The 15773-nt window shown below is 40.7% G+C and overlaps 1 protein-coding gene across 1 annotated transcript in view; it reads left to right on the forward strand.

The window, feature by feature from the left end:
- The first annotated feature begins 1721 nt into the window (after positions 1-1721).
- Positions 1722-15773, forward strand: part of GRM1 (glutamate metabotropic receptor 1) — an 82495-nt gene continuing 68443 nt past the window's right edge. The window contains exons 1-2 of the mRNA XM_089777161.1: positions 1722-1871; positions 2765-3059. Of these exons, the coding sequence (XP_089633287.1) occupies positions 1722-1871; positions 2765-3059 (445 nt within the window). The remainder of the gene's footprint in view (positions 1872-2764; positions 3060-15773) is intronic.

Here is a 15773-nt window from a genome sequence, read left to right on the forward strand (position 1 = left end):
CCCATTTGAGTTCTTTCAGAACTCTTGGGTGAATGCCATCTGGTCCCGGTGACTTGTTACTGTTAAGTTTATCAATTTGTTCCAAAACCTCCTCTAATGACACCTCAATCTGAGACAATTCCTCAGATTTCCCTAAAAGGAATACCTCAGGTTTGGGAATCTCCCCAATACCCTCAGCCGTGAAGATTGAAGCAAAGAATTAATTTAGCTTCTCTGCAATGACTTTATCATCTCTGACTGCTCCTCTAGCATCTTGATCGTCCAAGGACCTCACTGGTTGTTTAGTTGGCTTTCTGCTTCTGATGTACTTTAAAAAAAAATTTCCTGCAGTGGGTGTAGGGGGGAACACTCTGGCAGCTGCCTGCAACAGGAAAGGCAGTGGGACACCACACTGCTATTCATAGTAGTGTAGCTAGAGGAGCACTGCTTGAAGGTGTGGAAGCTGTGAAGGGCATATCCCAGGGGTTCAGATTTATAGGGCCTTCCACTCTCACCTAAGCCATGCCTTACAGGCTATACCTTTATTTATAGCCATGCTAGCTGAGCCATGCCTTGTGTGTACACTACATGCCACTGTAAGGCCAGACCTACCCATGTGTGCCCCCACAGATTCAGTAGCCAGACTGGGGCCTTAACTTGTATGTGTACAGCTGCCCTCTCTGGGCTGCCAACATCTTTGCCCATGTGTTTCAGTTTGTGCCTATCTTGCACCCTCCAAGTTCCTCCTTTAGCTCAATCTCTCAGTGGTTAGTTAATAAAACATCTCAAGAAATAGACAGGTTAATGTTTGCATTTATCACATTGATCACTGTATGTTCTATCTCTTTCCTCTCCTCTTTGTCTTGTCTGTTTTAGGTTATAACTGCCAATTGAATGTCACTGTCCCTAGGCACTAGCCTAAAATACGATTAAAATAATAATGCACGTGTGTGTTTGGTGCAGCTTTCCTCTGCTGCACATACATGATTATCTGGTGACCATGATATCTGTGGCCCAGAATCATTAGAAGTGTTGCTCCTTGGCAGTGGCCTCTAGTGTCGAGTGCACTAAGTAGCATTGCGCAGAGTCCACAATACAGTAGTCCTTTCTGCCCTGACTGCCTCTGACTCTCCCTTGTGCTCAGGGCTCGGCATAGTGTATAGTCTATACTTTAGAATGCAGCCTTTGGAAATGTATCTTTTGGGAATTCTGCATAATCAATGCAGCTTCACACTGGAAGGAGCTTTTATCTTGGTGGCTATAGGTAGAGACCTATCCATTTCCCAGACCATTTTAGTCAATTTCACTGTCATAGGATTTTTTAAATCACAGATGCCATGCTTACCGCTATTCAAATCTGAAATATTATGATGTCATTGTAGGGGTCCTGACCCAAAAAGGAGTCGGGAAGGGCTGGTTACAAGATTATTGTAAAAGGGGTTGCAGTACCGCTACCCTCATTTCTGCTCTGCTGCCTGCAAAACTGGGCCATCCATCAGTAACCACTACTCTCTGTTCACTCAGCTTTGAAGGCAGCAGTAAGGGTATGCAATACCACCTGCCCCCAAAATAACCTTGCGACCCCTCCCACACAATTCCCTTTTGGGTCAGGATCCCCAGTTTGAGAAATGCTGGCTTTCTCTGTGAATTAGTATCATATATGTTAAAAGCACACACAAGACCAGATTTCACTGTCTGTGGAGCATTTTTCATGGCTGTGAATTTGGTAGGTCCCTAACTATATGCCAGATGTTCTTTTCTTCGTGGTCAGTCACATTGATTTTGTTGATCTCTTTGCTGCTGTTGCTGAAGCAAACAGATTAAATTCTTTCAGTGGCAGAGTGCTGCTGTTGTCATTCCAGCTGGATGCAGCTAGTTCTTTAGATGTCAGAGTAATCTATTTCTCCGGAGACATGACTATGCATATTAAAATTAAAGTGAGCTGACTTAAATTTGCACTTACATTAACCTAAGCACCAGATTCCTAAGGAGAGTCACTGAAGAGTTGGAGGATGCAACTGAATCAGTGAACTTGGAGTTAGTGAACTATCTAAACCATCAGATGCTAAGCCAAATGACCTAATTCAAAGCCATTAAACTGACTCTTCATTAAGTAATATGGTCAGGGAAATATATATTTTTTATCCTTAGGGTTTTACAGTTCTCTTTATTCTTAGTTCTGTCAGTTTGGATGGGCTGAAAATAATAAATAAAAGCAATTTGTTTGTAAGCCACATGTTTACATGGATTTCCAGCAGGAGCATAAGCAGTGTGTGGTTTTCTTTTCAATTTCTTCAGTTTTCCTATCTATTCTTCCTCCCCACTCTCTCTTCCAGCCTAATGCATTTCTCAGTTCATGTTTGATTTCAATTATTGTGCTAGCTTCCAGAGCTATGATTGTTGAGATCACAGCCTTGTAGTCCTAAAGTCCCAGGGTTTTGCAAAATCATTGCTATTCTACTGAGTTAGACCCTGACAGAATAGAATGAGCAAGATAGTATTCTCTCAGTCAGAAAACATATAGCATGAAACATCCTGTGTTGGAAGAATACTTATACTGTTTCAAGTGGGACAAAGAAATCAGTCTGAAGATATATATCTCCCTTTGATTCCAAATGAGTTAACCAACTCTCAGTCTGACAAGAGTTAGACATTGCTAGCCATAACTGTTACCTTATTTTTTCCAATTAGCTTTTCTCTTCTATGCCTCCATTTTAGACTCAGTTGGACTTTGGATATCCTCTTGACAGTATCTTTCCAATCGTGTTGACTTGTTTCCATCTAGGTGCTCTTTCACACCACATTCCTGTATCTCTATAACAAATTTTCCTTCCCTCTTTTCAGTGATGGCTGGGCAGACAGAGATGAAGTTATTGAAGGTTACGAGCCAGAAGCAAATGGAGGTATCACTATCAAACTGCAATCCCCAGAGGTCTTGTCATTTGATGACTATTTTTTAAAGTTACGTTTGGATACCAACACCCGAAATCCCTGGTTTCCCGAATTCTGGCAGCACAGATTCCAGTGTCGTCTTCCAGGACACCCTCTAGAGAACCCCAACTTTCAAAAGAACTGCACCGGTAAACAATTAAATATCTTTTATGTGGATCTATATAGTTTGATATTGATCTCCCCCTGATTTCTTAATATAAATTTGGTGCTAGTGAAAAATGCTCAACTCATAGGGTCTCAGACCAAAATCCTCACTAATGATATAGATGTGTCATTTGCATTGGCTATGCAAGCTTTCTTACACTGCCTTGTCAGTGTAACTCTCTCCTATTGCAAATGCACCTGGGCACCTGCTTCTTCTGCATCCGACAAGAATTAAGTTAATGTGATGGAGTTTGTGATATTAATAGCTTTGCACTGGATGAGGTAGTACACCACATGTTGTACTAGGTATGTGTAGTATCCATGGATCTTGAAAGCGGTGTTGTGGGTCTGGAATACACCTAGCCCTGACAAAAAAATGCTAAGAGGAGGGTGGGGTCTCCACATGGCCAGTTTGCCCTCTTATATTTGAAGTGGCTTTAGCCATTCCCCCCTGCTTGTTAGGCAGGGTTTCTAGGTCAGGCTGTTCAGGCAGTGGCTTCCCCTGGCCACCTTGCCCAGCCAGTAGTGAAGCAGCTCCAACTGCCCTGACTCTCTGATGTCAAACTGCCTGGTGACATTACTGGTCTGTGAGATCTGGTCCTTGGTAGTTGGTCAGTTTCATAAAGACATAGAGCAAAGTCAACTCTGCTAGGACGCAAAACTGGTTTCAGGAAGTCTATGTCATAGGCAGACAGGATGAGCCACAGTCAGCCCTAGGCTATGTCTACACTGGTGGCTTCTTGCACCAGAAATATGCAAATGAGGCTAAGCATGGAATATTGCCGAGCCTCATTTGCATACCTAATGAGCTGCCATTTTTTTCAGAAGAGGGTCTTGCACCAGAAGGAGCGTCTACACTGCCCCTTCTTGTGCAAGAAAAACCTTCTTGCGCAATGCCGCTACGCTGATTATTTTCAGGAATAATGGCATTGCGCAAGAGGGTTTTTCTTGCACAAGAAAGGGCAGTGTAGATGCTCCTTCTGAAGCAAGAAAAAAATGGCGTCTCATTAGGTATGCAAATGAGGCTTGGCGATATTCCACACAGCCTCATTTGCATATTTCTGGCGCAAGAAGTTGCCAGTGTAGACATAGCCCTAGTGTACAGGGTGGGCGCTAAGGAGCAGCGCTGGGGTGAGAATTCAGGAACCTGACCAACAAAGAAAGGTCTGCCACAGCAGCCATCTGAGGATCCATCTAATTGCACAGACACTTCCCGGTGCCCCCTCCATTGCAGAAGTAGTGCTCCTGGACCCATCAAGGGGCCCAGAAACACTGCCAATCAGGCCCTCAGTGATCTGCCAGAGTTGTTAGGTGGTGGTACGGATGCAGTAGTCCCTCAGGGCAGCCTTAGGTTCTAGCCTCGTGACTCCTCACAGCCTACTTATTCCAGAACGAAGGTTTTGCCTGCTATAGTATTTTCCTCAGTGAAATAAGGTGGAACAAATCTTATAATATTGTTTTTTTCTTTCATGGTGGGAGTGAGGCACACCGATATTAGTGTTTTGTAGAGTTTGGGAAGTAAATGTTAGTGATAGCTGAGGAACTCTACATACTCAATAACACTTCAGAGAGCTGAAAGCTTGATTCACTAATTTCCAGCAACCAATTCAAGCAGAAGGAGCTCCCTAAGGGTATTCTGCAAAGAGATGTTTCTGCTTGTGGGTAGAATGTATTTTGTTCACCTATCTGAAGGGAATGAACAAAATATATTTTTTCAGTTGGATCTCTTTTTAATATCGAGGGTTACAGGTTAGGAGGAGAAGTTTTTTTTTTTTTAAATGATTGATAAAGAGAGAGACTAATAACAACAATGGCAGCTGGAAGTGAGCTGTAGTGTAGGTGGTTATGTATCTTCTCTTGTTCTTATAATTTATAACCAGTATTAACCTGTACTACATTATTTATCATTCCTGAGGGTTCAGGGTTCTATGGAATGGAATAAATTAAATGTGGAAAAAGATCTTTCAGGCTATCTAGTCCCTCCCTTGCCAATATCAGACTGTTCTCTGCTTTGTCCGGTTATTAAATGGGACTTCCATCACTTTCTTCTTTAGTCCTCAGGATCTTGGTAATGGTAGAGTAAAATTCAAATGTTTTGTGATATAAACCAGTAGATTGAGACAAGGCTATTTAATTCATTGCACTCAGGATCCATAATCAAGATTGAAAAACAGCCTCCAGAGAGGCTATGCTAATGAAACAACTTATTTTACTCTATTCTATTTCCCACTGTTGCAATGACCTTGAGGTATTGCATTTTGTTAAGTATTTATTATATAACCTAACCAGACAATTTATGACTTGCATGCTCAACCCAGCAATCTCATATTGCATGATGACTACATGAGCTTCATTAACATGGATACTGAGATCAAGATTTTCCAACATGGATACCTAAAATTCGGCTCCTAAATCCATGTGTAGGGGCCTAAATAGATGTGGTCTGATTTTCAGATGCTGAATCTCCCAGAACTCTCACTGAATTCAATGTGATCTGTAGCCATTTACTTATTAATCAAACCACCTAATTAAGTACTTAAATATGGATTTGGGTTCCTTATTTAGGCATGCAAATTTGAAAATGTTGCCCTACATTCTGAGAGCTATAGCATGGTTACAGAACTCTGAGTCTTCTCCCCTTCAAATAAAACCTCAAATGTAATGTGAAAAGCATGACACTAGTTTAATCAGTTCTAATTCAGTCTGTTTCTGAATGATCTGTATATTTATGTGTTTTGTAATAACACTTCTATTTGTACCTGAGGTATAGGTTTAGTTTGTTATTAGTGTCCAGTCATAATTAAAGCTGGGCAAACAGTGTAAAAATTGGCAGGCATTTATTTTATTTTTAATGGGTTCACTTTAGCTATATTTACACATTTAACAAGGCAATCTGTCCACTTTAATGGTATTTGTGGTCCATGGCCTGCCAGTTTTGTATTCAGGGCTATGTCTACACTGGTGGCTTCTTGTGCAAGAACATCTTGCGCAAGAGTTCTTGTGCAAGAAGTCTTGCGCAAGAAAAAGTCCACACTGCCATGTACGAGCTGTGCTTTTGTGCAAGAGCATCCATGGCAGTGTGGATGCTGTCTTGCGCAAGAAAGTTCTAATAGCCATTTTAGCCATAGGGCTTTCTTGCGCAAGAAATCCCTGCCGAGCGTCCACACTGCCCTCTTGCATAAGAGCACCTGCACAAAAGGTCTTACACTTGTTAAAAAAGAGTGCAGCTCTTCCGCAAGAAGCCCTCTCTTACCACGCCGTACTGTAAATCTTCTTGCACAAGAGCAGGCAGGCAGTGTGGACGCTTGCCGGAAGAACAGCCGTTCTTGCGCAATAACCCATCAGTGTAGACATAGCCCAAGTGTTGGTACTTTTAAAAACAGTTGTTATGTGTCTTTTAGTGCCCTTGGAGGATCACAGGAATGGGGATCAGGACACAAAGTCGTGTGACTGATTATATGAGCAAGGCAAGAAATACAAAGGTTGACTCTGTTTCTCAGCCAAAGAGGGGATGGGAGAGACCTGGTAAAGGTCTCTGCACAAATGGTCAGGATCTGGAGTGGAGTTAGTGGAACTTCTGCCCAGAGGAAGTAGGACAGGATCCCATAAAGGGTCTTCTGGAGTAAAATCAATGGGAAATTTGTGACAGGCACAGGAAAAGCATGATACTCCAGAGGGCCTCCATAAGGAGGTCTGTTACTATTAGAAACTCTGACACCAGGAGTAATTATCTCTGGGTAAGGATTCTGCAAATAGCATAGCTGAAGCTGACATACTCATCACGACATTTTATGTGTGGTAAAGTCAGAGGCTGCTCTCCCGTCAACACTGGTTATTCTTCTCATCTGGATGGAGTACCAGCATCAATAGGAGCACTCTTGGAGATCGATTTATCGTGTCTAAAGTAGACACGATAAATTGATGGCTGCTGGAGCAATCACTGCAGCATCAATCTACCAGTTAGCGTAGACAAGGCCTAGGATGCAAGGGTGTGTTGAAAAGACTAAAAGGAAGTGCATGGGTAAAGAAGTGCATACATTTACATCTAATAATCAGCCTTGAAGGGAGACCTGAACCGCAACACATGGAGTGAGAGTTAATTCATTAATCAGAGGGGAAACTGAGGCTGAAGTGAAAGTGTTGCTACAGCATAGGGTGGCTTATGCTAACGTTTCCCACCAACAACTCCCTTTGTGTTCCTTTTTTGTGACTCTTCTAGTAAAAATGCTCCACTATACTTCTGAAAAGTGAATGTGAAGCTCAACTGTTTTTGTGAAAAGTGAATTATATATTGGAAAACTAAATAATAATTGTGACCAAATGCCCCCATGTAGTCACACCCTACACACAGATCCCTCACTGCTCTAGCCTGCCCTCACTGTTCTTGCTGATTAGGTTAAAAATGGTTATCCAGGAAGAGAACAGAGAAAACATCAGATTACATGGTATTGCTGAACAAAGGATGAACTGTGCATTTCAAATCCAAATATGAACTGATAAGTAATGATCTGCAGATCCAGAACTATTTGCTGAAGAAATATAAGTAATTATTTGAAATAATGCATAGAGCTCTTCCAGTGTCTGCAGACTGTTTGCACACAGAAAAAGTATAAGGAAAAAACAGTCCCATTCTAGTCTTAATTTTCATTTGTCTCTTTGGAAAGGACTGGAATCAATTTGATTTGTCTTTGTGTCACTTGTTTCTAGAATAGACATGCCATCTAGTGTTTGTTAGCTAGTCTTTAGCTTTCCCAGTTGTTTGAATTACTGCAACAAGTTTTTAGCCATAAACTTTTGCAATTTTGATGGATTCCCAAAGATTACAGTTGGTAGTGAAGTTTTGCTGCTTTCTGATTTGTTTCTGCCATTTGATTTCTGTATATCCATTTATTACAACTGGATATTTGATCTGTGGTAACAGGCCATGGGGATTTGGTATTCGCTTCTTACAGTATTGTGATTACCCATTGGAAAATGGATGGGATTGTGTATTTCATTCTTTGTGTTTCGATAAGCCAGCAGAATCAAATAGGTATCTTATTGATTATTCACTGCCTTTTGAAGCAGGTTCTTACTTATTGGTACAGCTTCCTCAGCTACATTATAAGATGCAGGATAGTGTGGTCTGGAATGATTTGCCCCAGGTGCAAATGGCTTGTGCATTATTACAGTTTCATTTACAATGGTACTAATCACTCATGGATGTGACTGTGCAAATGATGGCAAGTATGTATAACCTGACATTTCTTTGCAAACTGCTGGAAACATGCTACTAGCTAAACGTGGACTGTTACTTATATTGTTTGTTTCAGATGCCAATACGTGGAAATTTATTATCTCCTAATAATGATCATCTCTCTTCTGTTGTTTTCTAATCAGTTAATCTCAAACTACAGCTATTAGAATAATCAGCCAGAATTGGATAATCAATAAGACTTAAAAATTAAGAAATCACCTCCTACCCTTGCCAAATTTGTTCTGGAATGTTGCACAGCTGTTTGGTATTCTGTGACTCACATTTGTCACATCTATCACACTTTGAGACTATATCTGTGGTGCCTGTATTCATACCTCACAAAGAACAGTATGTCTTTGTTTGGCCTTTTCTATGCCAAGATGCACACTGCATGGCTAATAGTTCTACCAATATTTATGTCTCTATTCGTTTTTAAAAAAAATATTGCACAGTTATTTTATCATGATTGTTTTAATACTAGACACGTTTGAAGTTATAAAAAAAATCTTCCTTCCAGCCTTTTGGTGAATCTGTAAGACCAGGGGCCTGTGCAGGAGTTTAAATTTGACCACTTTTGGAGAGACGTGTCAAACACATGCATATTGTCCACATTAAACTGTGTCAACACACACACTTACTTCATATGCATAGAAATAAATAGCAGTATGCTAACATTTCATTGAAAGCACACTGGAAGAAATTATAAATGTGTAGAGCCAATTTCTGTAATTTACATGTGGGCCTGTAATGAAGGGACATGGAACTACAATTGCACCTCCCTAAAGGCAGCTTGGGGAAGGATTGTGCTGGAGGAAGCATGGAATTTCTGACATGGCTGGTGTATTAAGCTCCCCTTACTGAGTCCCAGTCAGCCATGCTGGCCAGTTCAGTGGTCAGGGGCAGGATGACACATTCCCCTTAACTCTGTTTAGAGTGAATTGGGGGATTGCAATGGTTCAAAGCATTTTCATAGGGAGAGATATTGAGCCATTCTTCACAAGCATGGGGCACAGTCTGACAATTCTCACCATGTAATTGTGTCTTACAATATTTGGTGTCTTTCTTGTCTCTCAGACCTCAGCTCCTGGAGTCATGTGGTTAAGTGAGAATCTCAACATCCAATTAGAAATAGGGGGTGGGGGATAGCTCAGTGGTTTGAGCATTGGCCTGTTAAATCCAGGGTTGTGAGCTCAATCCTTGAGGGGGCCATTTAGGGATCTGGGGCAAATCTGTCAGGGATGGTATTTGGTCCTGCTGCAAAGGCAGGGGACTGGACTGGTCTGATGACCTCTCAAGGTCCCTTCCAGTTCTTTGAGATAGGTATATCTCCATATATTAAATAGTAAGTTTCAGACCTAGTGGTTGCAGGAAGAAACTTGACAGTATGAGTCTTAGCATCTCAAGAAGCTAACAATAAAGAGAGACTAGTTAGTTAGTTAAATATCCTGACTTTTAAGCCAATCTCATGATTTAGGGATAAGGATGTTAAGGATTAGTCTACTATCCAATAAGCAAATGGTTATTGGATAGTCGAGTCTACTAGTCGCTTCCCACCCTTGCTGCCTCTATCAGATAGAGTCAGCAAAGGCAGGGGGAAGAGGGAGTACTTCAAAGTGACAGCACCTCATGGAGCCCGGGGTATGGGCTCCATGTGGCACTGCCGCTTTAAAATGCCACAGCGGTGTTTCAAAGGGGCAGTGCCGCACAGCTGATACTGAGCTCTGCGCGGTGTTGCCCCTTTGAAATCCCATCAACTACTCAATTAGTAAATTAATCAATATTTAACATCTTTATTTAGGGACCCTGAGTTTTGATTTTTTCACTTGCTCTGGGATTGGCAATACTACATAGGTCTTCTCTCCAAATGTACATATAGTAATGCTGGCTCTCATGACATTTAATTATTTAGTGAATCAGGTGCTTGTGCCACCAATTCCCCCATGGATGTTTTAGCTTTACTTGTGGCACCGTTGTATTTGTGTATGCAACTCTCATTTTGCAGAGCCTTTGACACTAAGCTCTTAAATCCATAACATGCTTCATCATTGGAAATTTTAAAATGTAGATTGAATTAGAGGCTGTCTTTCCTGAATTAATTGCTGTTTAGATGTTTTCTTGAGAGTCCCATGGCTAGAGTTACAGACTTAGAATCGAACCTTACATAACAAGATATGGGGCATTGAGAGAATAAATTTAAATATATATATACTGGTTTTTTGTGACCAAGTGAGAGAAAACCCCATTTGCACTTAAATCTGTTTTTCCTCCCTTTGACAATTAAAAGACAATGTTGACATCCTGAGAGACCTGCCAAAGGCTTTTGAGGACACTTTTGGTGCCCAGCTGTGTAAGTTTGTCTAAAATGGATATCAAGCTCATTACTTTTAGGCATCAGACATCTGTTGCACATATATACAGATGAAACAGATATGGTACTTCCTGAAGGCTAAGTGCATATTTTTGGTAAGAGTCAGAGTTACATTCTGATCAGCTTTAAACACTGAATTTATTATCTAGGAGGAGGAGGAGAAAGAAAGGGTAGTTAAAAATAAAACCCCCTCTTAATTCAAGCATCTGAATGCAAGAAATAGAAGAGCTATTAGGTATATATTCAATTTTGCTATTGTATATACTCCAGCGTGTATAAATAATAGATTACTTCTATTTGAGGAGGCTTTATTGAAAGCCCTGGATTTCAATTGCTTCCTATTTTCTTTGAAGCTTAGATTTAAAAAATGCCAGTTATGGTTAAATGGCAACACTTCCCAGTAACTACTATACAGTGATCTGAGACAACCTAATATTCCTTTATACGTGGAATACCAGCTATCAAAAATATAACTATCTCTTTTCCAAGCTAAAGGCGATTGGGTTGCTGGTTCTACCATTTCCAGGATTGCTGGTCCAGTGTTCACTGCACATCTGCTCCACCCTCCTTTACACCATTTAATCCACTGTTTTGTTGGCCATCTCTGCTCATAAACTCTAGTCTCAAATGCCTCCCTAACAGGATTCACTTCATCTACCCTTTGTACATCCCCATCCCATCTCAGCCATATCTTTGCAACTTCTCGCTGATACCACAGACATCTCACTCCTCATGATGACCTCATTCTGAATGTGCTCCAGCAATGTCACCCCCTCAGTGTCCTCAAGCATCTTTTTTCAATGGCATCACATCTACTGAAGTGCCTCCATTTGGTTGCCCATATCTCCGACCCTTACAGACAAGTTGGTCTTATGATGGTTTTGCATAGCTGCCCTTTATCTAATTTAGGCATTCAGTTGTCATAAATTACTCCACTTGTCCTGTGCCAGACTTTCCTTATGCTCAGCCTCATTACTTGCAGTTCTATCTCTATTTCTCCATTTGCAGCTAACCAACCTCTGAGGTATTTAAATACAGAAATCTGATTTAGGCACTGCCCCTGCCCTAACTATAATTCTGCCATAATTTTTAATGGGAGGATAGATCAAGCCTAACTGCATGAATATAAGAGATGATATCAGCTTGGGAAAAGAAGAACAATTTGGAATATGGAAATGAAAGTAAGAAAGAGAGGTTTCATTTCCAGACATCTTGCAAATGAAGTCTGCAGCCTTCAACACTGGAAGAAATTGAATGCTTAGTGTATTTCAAATCTCAGCACAGAGTCTGCAGACTAAAATTTTGTCACCCAGAAGAAAGCTGTGCTTACTGTATTCTTGCCAAAGGACTGACCTGCTTAATGAATTATGGGGAGTTTTGTATTTTGTTTAGGTTAGTGAGATGCCATGCAGAAGAGCTCCTGCAGAGCTAAAGATAATAACCCTTTTAAAAATTACTAACCTTTTTACAGCTTACAGGTAAGGAAGTTTCAACCATTCAGAAAGATAATATGCATGCAATGCCAATGAGTGGGCTGTTTTGTCTGACAGCATGTTTAGATAATAATCAAATAACCCATCTTCCCTTCCCCGTTCTCTGACTTCCTTAAGTAACCACTGGAACTCGCCTCACTCTCTCAACATGCTCAGTTTGCTCCTCAACCTGCTTCTCTGCCGCCCAGGAATTGATATCAAAATAGGAAGCAGAGGAGTAAACTATTACATCAAGGCACTATTTTTGTTACTAGAAGACTACAAGGGCAATACAAATACTCATTGTCTGGGATTAGAGCCTAAACTAATACTCATGGTTTATTATCAGCAGGATTTTGGACTTAGAGAACATTTCATGTAAGGAGGTTTCATAACCGTTTACATACTTATTAATAAACTTCACAAAGCTTCGCAAGGTAGACAAATTTTTTCTTATTTCAAAAATGTTAAACTGAGCCATGGAGACCACAAGATCACAGAGGCAATCAGTGACTATCAGCAAGAAAGCTTGTCAGATGGAGCTCCCAATCCTCTGTTCTAATCACTTGATGGCAAAATCCTTCCCTTCCTTTGTGTTCACTCTTCCATGTAACAGAACAAGCAGCAACTTTAAGACCCAAAATAGAAAAAACAGAAAAATATTGGTAGTTGAGCATACAACTGCAGCCTGGAAGAGACGGACAATCAGTGGCTTACACAGAGAAGAACCTTTTGTCACAACAGTCTCTATATTATTCTGAGTATATTTGGGTGATTGACATAATTGTCTGAGAGTAATGACAACCTCACTGTACATTTTGGACAGCAAGATCTAATTGAAGCTTTATTGTTATTGTTTGTTAGTAATGAATTGGATGCACTTAAGAATTTATTGATATGATGAGCATAATGTATTTTCTCTACACTAATACGCATTTCTTGTATTAATTACATTAAAATAACTTCATATCAATAGAACTCACATTATAATTACAATGGAAACCCTATAACATTAATATTTTTATTGGTCTGTTCTTGGTTTTATGCCTGTTTCGTGCATATATTGCTTATACTATCTAAAACAGATCAATACAATATCAATTATTTTAAAGGATTTCCATGGTTATTGCAATATGAATTCTAGAGGTACTAGAATACTTTAATATGATAAATACAAGAAATGCACATTTGCATAAGTACATATATAGAGAGATAGATGTAATAATGTACAGTGTGTGTGTGTGTGTGTGTGTGTGTGTGTGTGTGTGTGTGTGTGTGTGTGTGTGTGTGTGTAAAACAATAGATTAGATAATTTACATTAGCTAAAACTGGGATGCATCCATGAACAGATGAATATATTTAATGCTGTTAAAATGGAAGAACTGGTGATATGTGTAAAACTTATCAGGACTTGGTTACTTTTAGGATTTAACTGTTAGGCTGTGTCTAGACTACATGCCTCTGTCGGCAGAGGCATGTATATAAGACAGATCAGCAAAGGCAAATGAAGCCGCGATTTAAATGATCGTGGCTTCATTTACATTTACATGGCTGCCGCGCTGAGCCGACAAACAGCTAATCAGCTGTTTGTCGGCTCGCCGCTAGTCTGGACGTTCCCCCTGTCGACATCAAAGCCCTTTGTCGGCAGCCCCATTATTCCTCGTGGGATGAGGATTACCGGGGCTGCCGACAAAGGGCTTTGATGTCGACAGGGGGAACGTCCAGACTAGCGGCGAGCCGACAAACAGCTCGTCAGCTGTTTGTCGGCTCAGCGTGGCAGCCATGTAAATGTAAATGAAGCCGCTATCATTTAAATCGCGGCTTCATTTTCCTTTGCTGAACAAACAAATCTACATGCCTCTGCCGACAGAGGCATGTAGTGTAGACGTACCCTTAGTGAATATACAGAAAGAAAGCTGTTTTAAGGGATTAGCAACTAAAAGAAAAATGTAGGGTGGTCAGCCTTTCCTGATCTATGTGCCTAAACATAAGATCCTAATTACATATTTAGGGACCTAAATAAAAGAGGCTTGATGTGTTTTCCAAAGGCAGAGAATACACAGAAATCTCTTTAAATTAAAGGAGAATGTGGTTGCCCAGCACCCTTCATAACTGGCCAACTTTTATTTAGCTGCCTAAATGATTTAGTGGTTTCGTGTTAGGCACGGAGTTCAAAAAGTTTGGTCAACGTGACTTTCTAAAAGGTTGGCTAAAGGAAAGACCAGAGAAAGCAAAGACTTTGTCCGCCATTTTTTCATAATGTTGCCACAATGTGAGATTAATTTATGACCCTCCAAACATTTACATCAGATCCTCTGTGGTGTCAGTGCTGCACAGCATTGCTTCTACTGCAGTGCTCATGATGCTAAGTACTGCTATTTCTGGAGCTCTGAAGAAATGGATTGTGCCCATGAAAGCTCATGATACCATCTACATTTTTGTTAGTCTTGCAGCACCTTAGAGACTATTTGTTATTTTTTAAGTTTTTTCAGTTACAGACTAATACGGCTAACCCTCTGAAACTTTCTCACTAGTAGAAAATGCCATTTATCGATTCACCACACCTCAGTCTTTACCATAAAGACAGCCCACAGGGTCAGTTTGGTGGCAAAATTGCTTGGTCAGGTTTATTACTAGCACCCCATGAGAGCTACAGCTACGTTAACAAGTAAGAGGGCAAAGTTGCCTCTCCTATGACTTATCCTTTTACACTCAGTACAAAAATGTTATATATTACATTTCACTAAAGCTCCACCCTTATCCATCATACTGTCATCTTATCCTTATCTTCTGAGGACTTGGTGTGTTTCTGTACAGTCTCTTGAGAATTTGTTTACACAGTTGCTTAAGAGACTTGTGTGATTTTGCACTATCCTCCCCAGTTAGTAATGTGCTTACTTTGGTGTAAGCTAATACCTAGTGTGTTGTTATTTAGCCAAGGCCAGATCCACTCTAGTTCCCAGCATTGAGTCACACTGTTTGTTATGCCTTCGGTTCAGCAAGGCCTATGGAGTGAAATCTGAAGGTATGTATAGGTTGTTACTTCCCATTATTTTCAGGTACATTCTATAGCCAGCACATCACTCTCTGTCTCAGATATTCAAGAAGAGCTAACTGGATAGTACTGGCACAAACCAGTTCAACCGCAGTGCAGAGTTGGACAGTCCAGGAGAGAGCATGAGAAGAGCTCTCTGTTACGTGGAGGAGCATACACATTGCTCCACTGCTCATGGGGTACTGCACACTTTGGTACAAGCTGGGGTGAGGGGGTAGATAACAGAGTCAAGGCTCCACTTCATCCCTGCCCCAGTGTGGCCTTGCCTCCTCCAGTGGAACTAGGAAGGAGCCATCTCAGAACCCTTGTCAGCATAAGAGCAGGAATTTTGCCATACCCTTATGTAGGCCAGCCCAGCATGGAAGACGCCTTGTTGTCTCACTGCATACCACACAAAGATACAGACTTTACTGTGCTTCCAAAATAGCTCCATTTTTATAATGCATTTGAACATAGCCTAATCTCAGACACCCTTACTCATATAGTGCAAATGGATTCTGATTAGGGCTGCCAATTAATCACAGTTCAGTCACACAATTAACTAAAAAAAGCTATTTAAAAATTAAT

Source organism: Pelodiscus sinensis, chromosome 3 (assembly GCF_052426305.1).
Source record: "Pelodiscus sinensis isolate ZL-2025 chromosome 3, ASM5242630v1, whole genome shotgun sequence".
Lineage (NCBI taxonomy): Eukaryota > Metazoa > Chordata > Testudines > Trionychidae > Pelodiscus > Pelodiscus sinensis.